At 51.6% G+C, this 15,427-nt stretch overlaps 1 protein-coding gene across 1 annotated transcript; it reads right to left on the bottom strand.

The window, feature by feature from the left end:
* Nucleotides 1-9,128: 9,128 nt before the first annotated feature.
* On the bottom strand, nt 9,129-14,486 carry DHH (desert hedgehog signaling molecule). Its single transcript, XM_084748636.1, has 3 exons — nt 13,887-14,486; nt 10,402-10,663; nt 9,129-10,132 (listed from the first exon to the last, which is right to left on the bottom strand). The coding sequence occupies exons 1-3, from the start codon at nt 14,187-14,189 to the stop codon at nt 9,507-9,509; spliced, it is 1,191 nt and encodes a 396-aa protein (XP_084604762.1). The 5' UTR covers nt 14,190-14,486; the 3' UTR covers nt 9,129-9,506.
* Between the last annotated feature and the right edge of the window lie 941 nt (nt 14,487-15,427).

Genomic DNA, 15,427 nt, shown 5'->3' with positions numbered 1-15,427 from the left:
CATGGTGGCTAGGAGGCTGGGCATGCTGGCTAGGAGGCTGGGCATGCTGGGTAGGAGGCTGGGCATGGTGGCTAGGAGGCTGGACATGCTGGCTAGGAGGCTGGGCATGGTGGCTAGGAGGCTGGGCATGGTGGCTAGGAGGCTGGGCATGGTGGCTAGGAGGCTGGGCATGGTGGCTAGGAGGCTGGGCATGGTGGCTAGGAGGCTGGGCATGCTGGCTAGGAGGCTGGGCATGGTGGCTAGGAGGCTGGGCATGGTGGCTAGGAGGCTGGGCATGCTGGCTAGGAGGCTGGGCATGCTGGCTAGGAGGCTGGGCATGGTGGCTAGGAGGCTGGGCATGGTGGCTAGGAGGCTGGGCATGGTGGCTAGGAGGCTGGGCATGGTGGCTAGGAGGCTGGGCATGCTGGCTAGGAGGCTGGGCATGCTGGCTAGGAGGCTGGGCATGCTGGCTAGGAGGCTGGGCATGCTGGCTAGGAGGCTGGGCATGCTATGCCTGCTATGATAAGAAATGACATAAGCTGCCCACCTGAATATAATGATAAGCATAATGTAAAATGAGTGACATAACCAGATAATGTTAGTATTCTGCTTCAGTCGGCCTACCTGTGATGTCACTGCTTACCTAGCATGGGGGCGTGGCCTGCCCAAGGCCATATAAAAGACAGACCCTCCATGTAGTCTCTCGCTTACCTCTACTTCCTCTCTCTCCCCCCCCCAACTCTTTCTTTTTTTTTTTTTTTTTTTGGTTTTGGTTTTTCGAGACAAGGTTTCTCTGTGTAGCCTTGCCTGTCCTGGACTAACTTTGTAGACCAGGCTGGCCTTGAACTCACAGCGATCCGCCTGCCTCTGCCTCCCGAGTGCTGGGATTAAAGGCGTGCGCCACCACTGCCCGGCTCCCCACTCTTTTTTTCTCTCTCTGCCCTCTTCTTTCTGTCTCTGTCTCTCTCTGGGGCACTCCCTTTCCCCTTTCCTTCTCCCCCCATGCCCAGTTAATAAACTCCATATAACATAATATCTGCTGCCTAATACCTTCTATCTATCATTGCTTTAATTATTAAATATAAAAGATACCTCATTGATTAAGAAAGGCCACAACTCCTCCTAACATAGATAGGGTATATAAGCTGAGGACAAGACCACTTCAGGAGCCGGGCATGGTGGCGCGCGCCTTTAATGCCAGCACTCACTCAGGAAGCAGAGGCGGGTGGATCGCTGTGAGTTCGAGGCTAGCCTGTTCTACAAAGCGAGTCCAGGACAGCCAGGGCTACACAGAGAAACCAAAAGAGAGAGAGAGACAAAGAGAGAAAATGATGACGATGGCGACGATGATTTGGGGGAGGAGAGATGGCTCAGAGGTTAAGAACACTGACAAAACACCAATGTACTTGTGTGTGTGAGAATGTATGTGCACCTGCTTGTGTGGATGCAGTACCTGCAGAGGCTGGAAGAGGGCGCTGGATCCCCCTGGAGCTCGAGTTACAAGCAGCTGTGAGCAGCCTTTATGGTTGCTGGAAAATGAACTTTGGCCCTCTGGAAGAACTCTTAGTGGCTGAGCCGTCTCTCCGGATCCTTTTGAGTATCTTTTTTTTTGTTTGTTTGTTTGTTTGTTTTTTGTTTTTCGAGACAAGGTTTCTCTGTGTAGCCTTGTCTATCCTGATCTAACTTTGTAGACCAGGCTGGCCTTGAACTCACAGCAATACGCCAGCTTCTGCCTCCCGAGTGCTGGGATTAAAGGCGTGCGCCACCACCGCCCGGCTGAGTATCTTTTCTTTTGTTGTTTTTGAAACAGAGTCTCAGTCGGCTCTGAAATTCACAATGTAGCCAAAACTGGCCCAGAGCTCTGACCTCCGGCTTCTGTCCTCTTAAGGGCAGGCTTATAGGTGTGCACCCCTACACCCAGCAAAATAAAAGACTTTCCGTAAAGCCTTTGCCTTAGCATTGGGGGTGGTTTTGTGAAATGTGTATTCAGATGCTGATTTCTGTACCCAGAGATCTGGTTCCAGTCAGACGTGGGCATTGTCATTATTATTGAAGCATCTCCGGGGTCAATGTTGTGTAAAATTTGTTCTCCAGCATCTCCGATTGGTTAACAAGGAGCTGAACAGCCAATAGCTGGGCAGAACAGGAGAGCTGAGGCGGGACTTTCGACCATGGATCCCAGGTTTTGCAGGGGTGGGGGCTCGGGGGTGGGGGGTTGCGGAGGTGGAAAGAAGGTATGTAGGAGAGGTAAGAATGAGTAAGGGGGTCGCCTCCCATGAGGAGGTGACCATAAGGACAAAAATTGAGCAAGCAGCCAGGGTGAGACTAGAGGCCTCCCGAGTGCAGGGATTAAAGGCTTGCGCCACCACGCCCGGCTTGTTTGGTTTTTTTCAGACAGGATATCACATAGGCCAGGATGGCCTCCAAGGAAGACTTCAGATTCCTTCCTGCCTCTGTCTCCCATGAGGACAAAGATTGAGCCAGCAGCCGGGGTGAGACTAGAGGCCTCCCTATTGCTGTGATTACAGCACTCCTGGCCTCCCCCCCCCCCCCTTTTTCCCTTTTAAACAGAATCTCCTGTCTTACTATGTTGCCAAGGCTGGCCTTGAACTCGGTGATCTGACTCTGTCTCCCAGCCAACTTCTTTTGTTTGAAATAGGGTCTCATCCTATAGGCCGGGGTGGCCTGGAACTCACTGGGTACTCAGACTGGTCTTGACCAGTACACAGTCTCCTTTCTCAACCTTCTGAACCTTGGTTGCGGCTCTGTAAGCCACTACTTTTATATATGAGAATAAGATAATGAGATACAAGGTACCAGATATTATGTTCTATGAGGTTTATTAAATGAGCATGGGGGGGGGGGAGGAAAAGGGGGAGGGGTGCCCCAGAGAGAGAGAGACAGAGATAGAGACAGAGACAGGAAGAGTAAGAAGAAGAGAGAGGCCGGGCGTGGTGGCGCACGCCTTTAAGCCCAGCACTCGGGAGGCAGAGGCAGGCGGGATCACTGTGAGTTCGAGGCCAGCCTGGTCTACAAAGCGAGTCCAGGACAGCCAAGGCTACACAGAGAAACCCTGTCTCAAAAGACAAAAAAAAGAAGAAGAAGAAGAAGAGAGAGGAGTGAGTAAGAGGAGGAGAGGGAGGGGGAGGGAGAGGGGGAGAAAGGAAGGGAGGGAGGGAGGGAGGGAGGGGGAGGGAGGGAGGGAGGGGGAGAGAGAGAGAGAGAGTCTGTTCTTTTATGTGGCCCTGGGCGGGGCCACGCCCCCATGGCAGGTAAGCAATGACATCACAGGTAGGCGGACTGAAGTAGAGCCCTAAAAAAGACTACATCCATCTCTTCTGGCCTTAATTACTCATTTCGAAACCCTATACATTCAATACATTGCAGAGCTATGTCCAAAATTAACTGTATTGCTGGGATTCAAAATCAGAGCTCTACACAAGCTCAGCAAGTGTTCTACTCTTGAGGTGTGTCCTCGATCCCTCTAACCCATTTCTTTATTGGGTTACTAGCCTGCCATTATGTACTTCCTTTGCTGGATGGCTACATCGTTTTAATTAAAAGGCTAGACTGCCAGGCGTGGTGGTGCCCTTCATCCCAGCACTCTGGAGGCAGAGTGAGGTTGATTGCTATCAATTTGAGGCAAGCCTGGTCTATATACATAGCGACTTCCAGGACAGCCATTGCTACAAAGAGAAACCCTGTCTGTCAAAAACAAACAAACAAACAAAACAAAAACCAAGCAAAGAAAGAAAAGAAATAAGAATGAGTGAGGGATCCCAGCTCTCGGGAGGCAGAGGCAGGGGGATCTCTGTGAGTTTGAGGTCACCCTGGCTCACTAAAAGTAAGTACAGGACAGCCAAAGCCACACAAAGAAACCCTGTCTCGCCGGGCGTGGTGGCGCACGCCTTTAATCCCAGCACTCGGGAGGCAGAGGCCGGCGGATCGCTGCGAGTTTGAGGCCAGCCTGGTCTACAAAGTGAGTTCAGGACAGCCAAGGCTACACAGAGAAACCCTGTCTCAAAAAACAAAAAAACAAACAAAAAAATAATGAATGAGTGAGGGGCCTGGAGAGATGGCTCGGCTTTTAAGAGCACTGGCTGCTCTTCCTGAGGTCCTGAATTCAATTCCCAGCTACCACATGGTGGCTCACAACCATCTAGAATGAGATCTGGCGCCCTCTTCTGGCCTGCGGGTATACATGCAGGCACAGCACTCATATACATAAAGTAAATAAATAAAATCTTTTTTTTTTTTTTGAGACAGGGTCTCTCTGTGTAGCCTTGGCTGTCCTGGACTCACTTTGTAGACCAGGTTGGCCTCGAACTCACAGAGATCCGCCTGCCTCTGCCTCCCGAGTGCTGGGATTAAAGGCGTGCGCCACCACGCCCGGCCTGTTTTTGTTTTTTTAATTTTTATGTATTTATTTATTTATTTAGAGACAGGTTTCTCTGTGTAACAGCTCTGGCTGTCCTGGAACTCACTATGTAGACCAGGCTGGCCTCAAACTCACATTGATGCACTTGCTTCTGCCTCTCAAGTGCTGGGATTAAAGTCGTGTGCCGCCACCACCCCAGCTTTTGGCTCTCCTTTTTTTTTTTTTTTTTTAATTATTTATTTATTAATTATACAGTGTTTTGCCTGCATGCCAGAAGGAGGCACCAGATCTCATTGTAGATGGCTGTGAGCCACCATGTACTTGCCAGGAATTGAATTCAGGACCTTTGGAAGAGCAGGCAGAGCTCTTAACCTCTGAGCCATCTCTCCAGCTCCACCCCCTAACCAGTGTCTCTTTAGTCAAAGACTTCACGTCATCCTCCCAAATGCCAAATTCTCTCTTGAGATGATCTTTCCAGCCTTGCCCACCTATACACCCATTAACAACCCTGCTTAAATGCTCCACTATCCACAAGAACTTCTCTGCACCAATGTGGCACGTACTACCAGTTGGACTTATCCCCGATAATAATATTGTTTTAGAAGGCATATGCATTTATACATTAATGGTTACTTCTCCAAGAATGTGTTTTGGTTTGGTTTGGTTTGGTTTTGGTTTTTCAAGACAGGGTTTCTCTGTGTAGCCTTGGCTGTCCTGGACTCACTCTGTAGACCAGGCTGGCCTCGAACTCACAGCGATCTGCCTGCCTCTGCCTCCCAAATGCTAGGATTAAAGGTATGCGTCACTTCACCCGGCTTTGAACCTAGTTTTTTGTTCTTAACTTCTGAGCCATCTTGCTAGCCAAAATTCCGTTGTTTGTTTGTTTGTTTTGCTAGCTTCAAACTCACAGTGATCTGCCTGCCTCTGCCTCTTAAGTTCTGGGATTACAGATTGTGTGCCACCACCACCTGGCTTTTGTTGTTGTTTTTTTCATTTTATGTGCATTGCTGTGTTATATGTATGTCTGTGTATGGCTTTCAGATCTTAAACTTACAGATACTTGTGAGCTACCATATGGTTGCTGAAATTGAACCCAGGTCCTCTGGAAGAGCAGTCTGTACCCTTAACTTTTTTTTTTAATATTTATTTATTTTATTTATTGTATATGAGTGCTTTATCTGCTGAAGAGGGCATCAAATCACATTATAGATGGTTGTGAGCCACCATGTAGTTGCTGGGAATTGAACTTAGGACCTCTGGAAGAGCAGGTGGCACTCTTAACCTCTGAGCCATCTCTCCAGCCCCTGTACCCTTAACTTCTAAGCAGTCTCTTCAGCCTCTGGTTTGTGTGTTTGTTTTTCATATCTTTGTCTTGGTTGGTTTGTTGTTGTTTCTGAGACAGGGTCTCTCTGTTTAGTCCTGGCTGGCCTGGAATACTTTTTGTAGCTCAGGCTAGCCTCAGATTCATAGAAATCCACCTGCCTCGTCCTCCCAAGGGTGGGAATGTGTGCAACACCTCTGCTGGACTAATTACACTTTCATCCTAAAACAAATCCAACCCCAACATTCTGGAAACTGAAGCAGGAATATAGATAGAGGCTAGACAGGAAGGTCCAAAGGTGTCATGTTGCATCCGATGTTAAAATAAATAGGGTAGGGTTTGTTTGTGGCAGGGTCTCACTAAGTAGCCCAGACTGCCCTTGAACACAAGACACTCATCCTGCCACGGCCCTTCCTTCCCTGCTGGCAAATGGGCAGGAGATATCATGCCCAGCTTTAGAAGCAAAACTCAGGCCCTAAATTTGTATTGGCAATGCTTTTAGTGGAGCATCAAAAGAAGTAGGGAGCATGGGCTGGAGAGATGGCTCAGAGGTTAAGAGCAACGTCTGCTCTTCCAGAGGTCCGGAGTTCAATTCCCAGCAACCACATGATGGCTCACAACCATCTGTAATGAGATCCAATGCACATGCAGGCAGAATACTGTATAAATAATAAATAAATCTTAAAAAAAAAAGTAGAAAGCAGAAACAGCAGTGAGAAAAGAATGCAGATAGACAATGTTTGTTCAGTTCCCGTGTTGGAAAGAGTTGCTGCAGTTGGAAGGTGCTATGTAACCAAGCTAGTGCGCCCACCTGCTCCAAGCAGAGGGTGCATTTACCTGCTTTGCAGACAAAGTGTATATTGTTTTAGATTTGCTGGGAGAGCTAGAGAGGCCTCAAGGGGCCAAGAATAAGGGGAGGGGCCTCAAGGGGACAGAATAAAGGGAGGGGCCTCAGGGGGACAGAATAAGGGGAGGGGCCTCAGGGGGACAGAATAAGGGGAGGGGCCTCAAGGGATGAAGTTGGAGGGGGAAGGGGAACCTCCAACCCTGGGAAGTAACCTACAATAAGTGATTTAATGAAAACCAATGAGTTCTTCATATGTATGTGTGTGTGTGTATATATATACATATATATAAATATATATATTACTGGGGAATGAATTTGGAGCTCCATGTACACCAGGCTACTACTGAGGTGTATTCCCAGCCAGCCCTTATGGTTTTCTGGTTAAAGGCCTTGGTTTCAGTAGTTTAGATATGTGTAGCGCTTATGAAAAGTAGTATAAGCACAGGTTGCCCAGTGACACAGGAAGACTACTTAGATTTTCAGATTGCACATCACCTGGGTGATAAGACCAAAGGTACCAGGATCTAAGAGAAGCAGATAAGAGTGTGGTAGGAGATGGCCAGGCATGGTGACGCACACCTTTAATCCCAGCACTTGGGAGGCAGAGGCAGGTGGATCACTGTGGGTTCGAGGCCAGCCTGGTCTACAAGCGAATCCAGGACAACCAAGGCTACACAGAGAAACCATGTCTTGGGGGGGGCAGGGGGGTGGGGAGTGTGGTAAGAAAGAAAGTAGGAAAGGATATCACTTGAGATGTGTCTCTGCCGTCATGAGAAAGCATGTGGCCCTGTAGACTGAGGACATTGGTGAACGGAAGACCTTTATCAAGAACTATTTGGAGCTCTATTTGCTATTACCTTCTGGAGCACAAGATTTGAGGGTCACCAGAGTGAGGGACTCAAGAAAGTCTGCACCATTACCTATACCTCCAGCTCCCCAGAGCCACAGAGCTGAACTAGACACGAAGGCTATAGAAACTGCCAAGGACTGAAAGCGAAACAAACAGCTTCCTTGTCTTCTCTCTCTCTTGTTTTTTGTTATTGTTATTGTTTTTTGTTTTTTTTTCAAGACAGGGTCTCTCTGTGTTAGCCTTGGCTGTCCTGGACTTGCTTTGTAGACCAGGCTGGCCTCAAACTCACAGCCATCCGTCTGCCTCTGCCTCCCGAGTGCTGGGACTAAAGGATTGCGCCATCACCCCCGCCTCCTTGTCTTCTCTTAACACCGTGGCACAGTGCTAAAAGCTTAACAGGCCCCGTGTAGCAGTTCGACCCTCCGGGAGAGTTCCCATGAGCAACTCTGGTGCACCTTGCATTATTTCCCTTTGGTCCAGAGGGAACCAAAGGGAGCCATTATGTCCCTAGGCCTAGAGTTCTTCTGACTGCCACTAGAGGGCAGCATATATATGGCACGGACTTGGTTGGCTCAGATGCTCAGAGCAGAGCCGCTCTTCTTTGCGGCAATTGTAGCAGGCTTGGGCCGGTGCCTGGAAGTACTAAGCGCCTTGAATGTCCCTCAGAACCTACAAGCCCATTCCTAGCTCAGCTCAGAGACATCAGTCTACCTGCATTTCAAGGGTCTGCAATGTTGGAATCCAAAGAGTCCCCAAAACACCCAGAGAAGCCAGAGATGCACAGGCAGTAACAAGAGAAGAGTCACCGGTGGGAAAGCAGGAGGAAGGACCCCGGGACTTAAGGAAGAAACTCACACTGTTATAGTAGAACTTGACAGAGGGGCATCATTTCCCTCAGATACACCCAAGCTGCTTCCCTCCCCATTCCACTATGCAGCCCAGGCTAGCCTTAAATTCATGATCCTGTTCCCCCCAGCACCCCCCCCCCCAGACAGTGTTTCTATGTGTAACAGCTCTGGCTGTCCTGGACTGGCTTTGTAGACCAGGCTGGCCTCGAACTCACAGTGATCCCTCTGCTTCTCTGAGTACTGGGATTAAAGGCATGTACCACCACACCCAGCTCATGATCCTGTTTTATCCTTTCTCCATCTCCAGAGAGTTGGGGTTACAGGCATGTAATCCTGTAATAGGGTCACCATTTCCTGGTCACTCTAGGATCTTTGTTTAGGCCACACATGTGTGCGGAGTGTAAGGAACACCCATGGTCCATCAGCTGGCAAGCAAAATCCCAGAAAGGGAAAAAAAAAAAAAAAGCCCACACTGCTTCAGCCAGCAGGATGATGGCTGGGCTGGTCCACAGCTTGCAGGGATAGCCTAGAACAGCTAACAAGAGAAGAGTCCAAATGCGTTGCGCATCAATCTCCATGTGCCCTCGGTGAGCCCCACTCCACCCAAAGTTGGTATGTATATCCTCATAAGCGAAGTTCTGGTCCCAGCTGGCGGTGGGACCAGTACCTAAAAAAAAAAAGGAAGGGCTTTTCTAGTCTGCTGCTGAGGGGTGGGGACACCCTGCGAGTTGGAAGTGAGGTGCTGGTGGCTCTGGTTAGTTTCTTCTTTCCTGATCTTTGGAGGTGAATCATGGGAGTGAAGGTGCTCTCCAGGAAGCCGTCCCTTTATTAACCCCCCCCCCCCGCCCCCAGCAAGGAAGTGTGAGAATGTGAGACGTCAGGGTGGCTGGCTGTGTCAGACAATGTTAACGAACGCCAGGCTCCAGTTCCTCATATTGGTGGGCTGGGCAAGCAGATCATCATATTACAAATTATAAATAGAAATAAAATTATCGGGTGGGACTGAGGCACTGGGGAAGACGAGAAAAAAAAAAAAGTCCTTCTTAAAGAGTGCCTACCAGCAAACCCAGTTATCAAGGACCAGGAACCACTCATCTCAGCTAAAAGTTGCTCCTAAACCAAAAAGTTCCAGCACAGCACGCTTTTCCCCCCTTCTCTCTCTCTCTCTTTCCCGCCCCACTCTCCCAATCAGCATCACCTACTGCCCACATCCCCAGATCTCAGCTAGCATGTCTCTGGCTTCAGTTTCGATCAGAGCTTGGAGGACTTCTGGGCTTGGATGCTCAGCCCATTAACTCCTCCGCCAAGCGGTAAAGAAGGCGAGAGTACCAATGCATGCCAGTCGGCTGGACTGCACCCCCGGGAAGCAGCGCCCCGAGCGCGTGCAGCAAGCGCAAAGGAGCAAAGGCGCGGTGGGCCCACTGATGACTCTCCAGAACCGCGTAGCAGGAGGCAAGGACATCGTTGACCAGCAACGTCCCGTGCGCAGTGAGCGGCGCGAACACGCCCACGGCTTCCTCGCGCGCGACACGGGCTACGCGCGCCGGCCTGAGCGCGTCCCCGCCGGGAGCCAGCACAGAGTCCCCAGCTCGTAACCGGCGGGCGAACACCGGTGCAAAGTCACCTGGAGCGGGCGCCGGCCCGCGAGCAGCGAACACCAGATGCCAGGGTGTGAGCAACAGTTTGCGGGGAGGCCGCTCGGTCTCCACAGCCACGAACGAGGCGCGGCGCTGCAGGTCCCGGTCCAGGAAGAGCAGCACCGGGGTTGGCACCACCCGGCCCGCTGCATCGGCGGCCAGTACCCAGTCACCACGATGGAGTTCCCTCAGCCCTTTCCGCTCGCCGCTCCTCAGACGCACCGTGGCATTTCCCGGAAAGCAACCACCAGCTCGGACCGCCAGGGAGTTATCTGCAAGGCACAACCATAAAGAGGATTAAAACAGGTCAGCTAGTGAAAGTACAGCGTCTCTAAGATGTGAATCAAGCACAAAGGCCGACCTCACCAGTCCCGGGACACTTCAACTTTCCAGAGATCTAGCCCCAATGAATGGAATTAGAAAGGTGGTTTACAACACTAACGCCTGTTAGTGCAAGGCTTCCTTAGAGCAAGGCTATGGTAGACTCGGTTTCCCCGAGAGAGCCCCTTTTGGGTGGACCAACATCTAGCCTCCACCGTACCAGCTTTGACCGACACGTGGATGTGGTTGCGGGACTCATAGTAGACCCAGTCGAAGCCAGCTTCCACTGCTAGGCGTGCCAGCAAACCATACTTATTGCGGTCACGGTCAGATGTAGTGATATCCAAGGCACGTCCTTCGTAGTGGAGTGAGTCCTGCGCGTGGTGGCCGTCCTCATCCCAGCCTTCAGTCACACGTAGGCGCACTCCGGGCCACATGTTCATCACCGCAATGGCCAGAGCGTTCACCCGCTCTTTGCAACGCTGGTGAGGGAATAAAGGACTCAGATTTCCCACTATTACTGCTAGGAAAGGTGAGGCGGGGAGGTGGGGGGGGGAGAGAGGGGGGCCGGCGCGGGGAGGGGAACCTTAAAGGCACGAATGGAACGCATCTTTATACTCTGGACTCACTTCATTCCCTCCCGGCCTTTGGGTATCCCGGGGAAGCGTGCTTCTGAACAGGTGTAGTCACCAAGCTGTACGCCCACGCCCTCGGGAGGGCTTGATTGGAGAGCTTGGGGGGGATGCGCATACCTAGCTATTTCCCCCCGCCCTCCATTTTCAGTGCTTGCCCTTCATCCCCATCTGTTCCTGGACCAGGAGCTCAGGCCAATCAGAGAGCGAGCCGTAGTGGAGAGGGAGAATGGAAGCTTGCCTAGGGAGGGCCTGGCTCCCCGAATCAACCCTATTTGAGCCTGACCCCAGCTCCCCGGGCCCCAGCTGCCCTCCCTCAGTCTGATTCATCTTTTGTTTGGTTGCCTCCCCTGGCACAGGGCATCGCTTCCTTCCTTCCTTCCTTCCTCCTCCTCCTTTCAGCCTCTAGCATTAACCCATTGGTGGTCTGGGTGCGCCCCTACAGAGGTGCCCAAGAGGAGCCGCGTGGGATCAAGGCTGCTGGAAAAAAAGGGTTGGGTGGCGGGGGCTGCACGAAGTACAATGGCCATTCTCCGGGATGACTTAACTAAGCGAGAATCTCAGGCCGAGGCCGGGAACGCGTCGGGAGAAGCGGACTCAGCAGCTCCAGCTACAAAGAAGCTTTTCAGCCGCCCCGGCTCCGGGAGAGGAAAGGGCAGAACGCCGCGCCCCACGTCCCTGCTCCCGCCGGCCAGGTCCCCTCCCCCAGTGTGGCCAACTTGCCACTGTGACAGTCCTGGGAGCCCCCCTCTCTCCAGTCTCTGTTTCAGAGTCAGCCCTGAAAGGCGTGGGAGCAACCAACAGCACCTGAGAATGGAGCTGCCCTGGCGTAGAGCTGCCCCCACTTCCCCGCGCAGGGTGGGAGTAGAGTGAAAGGAGCCACAGCCGCGGGCCTGCAGCCCCGGGGGAGGAGGCCATAGCTATCTTGGTTGCTTCAGTCTGGGAGTTGGAGACCTTGGCACACCAGAGCCGGGGACACCACGGGAGCAGGAGCGCGCAAAGAACTTTTTCTTTGTTTCCTTTCCTTTCTCACCTCGAACTTGGACTCTACATGATTGGGACACCGCCCCGCCCCCTCTTTTCTAGCCAACTTCACCTCTGCAGTGGCGCAGGAGAAGTGGTAGCTCTTTCTAACTTTGTGTCATTTTGTCCCCTAAGAAGGCCCTGACCTGCGGGGGCAGTAGCCCAGTACAGAGTCAAGTCAATGGAGCCCTTTTGCAGGCAGGGTGTGGGAGATAAGTAAGACTGGGTGTGTGTGTGTTGGGGGGTGCAGGGGGGGGCGCTCCCAGGCCTTTTGAGGCCTCCCGAGCCTGTCCCCTGTTTTATTACTCTGCTGCAGGTTTCAGCCAGAGAGAAGGACCACAATGCCCCATGACCAAGGTAGGGGAGGAATGCCCCTTCCCGGTTTGCTGGAAAGAGGATGGCTTCACCACAGGAAGAAGGAGGATTTTTTTTTTTTTTTGGCTTGGAGTGCTTGATTCTCACCTTTCATCCCAGCAGTCAGGAGGTAAAGGCAGGAGGATTTCTCTGAGTTTTACATACATAGCAAGCTATAGGCCTGTCAGGGCTACATAGAGTCTCAAAAATAAATAAATAAATAAATAAATAAATAAATACAGTAATTCTTCCCCCTCCCCCCCCCCCCCCGTACAGGTTTTCTAACAAAGTAACCTGGAAAACTATGGCAGTTAGTCAGAGGAAATCCGTACTCCCCCCTCTCCTCCACCTCCCTACCGCAGACACACAATTAGGTGGTGTAATGGAAAGAAAGTACATAGGGACTCAGAACTGGGAGCCCTGAATCCTAGTCTCAGCAATGCTACTGGTTAGTTCTGAGGCCTTGATTAAATTGCTCCTTCTTCCTGGGCCCAGCTCTCAGATTGAAATGAGGGGTGCAGTGGGGGAGGGGGGGAGGAATATGTCTTCTGAATTTCTTTTTAGTTCTGATACCCCAGAACACTGGGCAGAGGGGTCCTTCTCTTCCAAGGCGTGGTGCACCTTAACTCCAGGGAGGCTGGATGTCCATCTGTAGCAGGTGGTCACTAACAGTAGTTGAATTTAATCATTTAAATTAATACCAGCTTAGCAACAACATTTTGTAATAAAATTTTAATTTTGTTTATTTATTCAAGACAGGTTTCTCTGTGTAGCCTGGGCTGTCCTGGACTCACTTTGTAGATCCAGCTGGCCTCGAACTCACAGTGATCCGCCTATGCCACCAAGCCCGGTTTGTTTTTTGTTTGTTTGTTTGGGACAGGGTTTCTCTGGGTAATCTTGGCTGTCCTAGACTCACCTTGTAGACCAGGCTGGTCTGGAACTTACAGAGATCCACCTGTCTTTGCTTCCTGAGTCCTGGCTCTGAGTGTGCCACCATGCTGGGGCTCCATTTTTAATTCTTTAAATTAATACTCAGCAAAGTCCTTAAGTTAAGCTGGGTTTCGGAGGCTCAGGAACCCTTGATTCTCAGGTACGTTCATCTGTTCTTTAGATCCTAGTACAGGCCTGTCCTGGTTGAGGACACCTTTCCCATGCCAAGGACAATTCCTGACCCTCCGTTCTCAGCTAGACGGGCTGGTAACCTGACTCTTGCCCACCGTTTCCCCAGCCCTCTTCTTTTTGGCTCACAGAGCTTTTGGACTTCAGGCCAAGAGCCAGGCTAAGTGTAAAGCCTTCTGTAGGTTCCCTACCCTAGCCAGCTTCTGGCCCCCAGCTCACCCCAGCCCTTCCTGCCTGGCTCGGTGGCTGACCCCCGGTCCACGCCTCAGCCATTTCCCGTCTCGCCTGCCGCCATCCTCCATTCCCCGCCCTCCCTTCAGCCTCTCCCAGATTCACTCTCACTAGCCAGTTCCTCCTCCCCCTCCCATCCCAGCCTCTCCCGGTTTGGGTACCTCCAAGCCGCTTTCCAGCCAGCAGGTTATTTGCTTTCTTGAAGGATGTGGCTAAGGAGGTCTTGCTTTATTTTAGCTTAGTTTATGTTCTCTGGGGATGAAGGGACAGTTCATGCTCCAAGGCTGTGGCGTTGGTGAGGAGTTCATGGTGTGTGGTAGAGCAGGTGGGGAGGACCTCTCCTTACCTCTGTCATCAGGCGGTCAGCGCCACTGTTCTCCTCATCCTTGAAGATTATGTCGGGGTTGTAGTTGGGTACGAGGTCCCGGAAGCGCTCGGACCCCCTTGCTACCCTCCCCTCCGCTGGCCCGCTTGCGCCAAGGGTCCTCTCGGGCACACTAGGCACAAATTGCTTGTACAGCAGAGGCACAAGCTGCTTTCGCACGTAACGCCGCCGGCCAACGGGTCCCCGGCCCGGCCCGCAGCTCTGGACAGACAGTGCCAGGAGTGCCAAGCAGCACAGAGGCAACAGACTAGCCGGCAGAGCCATGGGCGCAGTGGACTTGGGTCGAAGGGGAGCGTTCTGATCCTCACTAGCTCTCCTGTCAGTTGGGCATCTCCGCAGGAGCCAGAGAGCAGCGCAGATAGAGAAGCCCCCAGAATACCTGGAGCGCTTGTGGCTCTAAACACCTGGCAGCCGCTAACTCTGCCTACATGCTCCGGGGAACTTGGAACCTACTACTAATAGGCTACCATTACAGGGCAGGTGGGTCGAGGGTAAGTGCCAGCCCAGCCAGTCTCTGCTGCCCGGCTCTCATGCTCCCAGAAACGCCCTGACTCCGCCTTAAGTGGTCCCTGGCCACGCCCCCCGCCCTTCTCCCAGGACTGTCCCGCCCCCTCCCACCCGGGCGGGGGATCTAGCGGTCACCACTGTTCCATTACTCCATTGAAGTGTGTCCCATCCTGGAAACCATGGAGGCACCTGCTTAGGAAATCCTTGAAGCTTTACAGTCCTGGCTGCTTGGATAAGCATCCTTCTACCTCCGAGTCTAAATTAGGAACTAAACTATCTTCCTCTGCTAGTCTTTGCTCTCCCAAAGTCTACTCTGGCAAGCTGTGGCCTCTGCTGTTATCCAGGAAGTCTGAGTTCCAATTTCTGCTCAAGGCCACCCAAGCCCTTTGGGCATATAATCAAAGCCTCCCTTCTCTGTGGTCCTCCCCGATTTCTCTCTCTTCACATTTGTCCATAACTAAGCCTGGATCCCAGAGGATCATGTTCCTTGGTGGTTTTATATCTTCTTGGGAACAGAGTTTGACACAATCCAGTTTGGGACTTACTGCTCATGTGTACGGTGTGTGTGTGTGTGGTCAGACTTTGGGGAGTCCCTTCTCTCCTTCTGTGGGTTCTAGGGCTTGAACTCAGGTTAATCAGGTTTGTGTGGCAAGTGCTTTTACCTGTGGATCCCTCTTGTCAGCCCACACAATCTTTGCCAGATACCCAAGGGTCACTTTGCATCCCTCCTCCTCTTCCTCCTCCTCCTCCTTTTTTTTTTTTTTAAATTTTATTTATTATTATGTATGCAGTGTTCTGGCCAGAAGAGAGCATCAGATCACATTACAGATAGTTGTGAGCCACCATGTGGTTGCTGGGAATTGAACTCAGGACCTCAGGAGGAGCAGTCAGTAGTGCCCTTAACCTCTGAGCCATCTCTCCAGCCCCCTTCTTCTTTCTTCTTCTCCTTCTTCTTTTCCTTCTTCTTCTTCTTCTCCTTCTTCTTCTTCTTCTTC

Source organism: Acomys minous (genome assembly GCF_964271855.1).
Source record: "Acomys minous genome assembly, chromosome: 12".
Taxonomy (NCBI): domain Eukaryota; kingdom Metazoa; phylum Chordata; class Mammalia; order Rodentia; family Muridae; genus Acomys; species Acomys minous.
The sequence above is the reverse complement of the archived record's forward strand: the minus strand, read 5'-3'. Positions and strand labels throughout refer to the sequence as shown.

Coding starts and splice junctions, on each gene's coding strand:
- DHH (XM_084748636.1), bottom strand. CDS start 14,189: ATGGCTCTGCCGGCTAGTCTGTTGCCTCTGTGCTGCTTGGCACTCCTG. Junction 10,664..13,886: donor CTGACCGCCTGATGACAGAG/GTAAGGAGAGGT, acceptor TTCCCTCACCAG/CGTTGCAAAGAGCGGGTGAA. Junction 10,133..10,401: donor CCACGTGTCGGTCAAAGCTG/GTACGGTGGAGG, acceptor TGTGCCTTGCAG/ATAACTCCCTGGCGGTCCGA.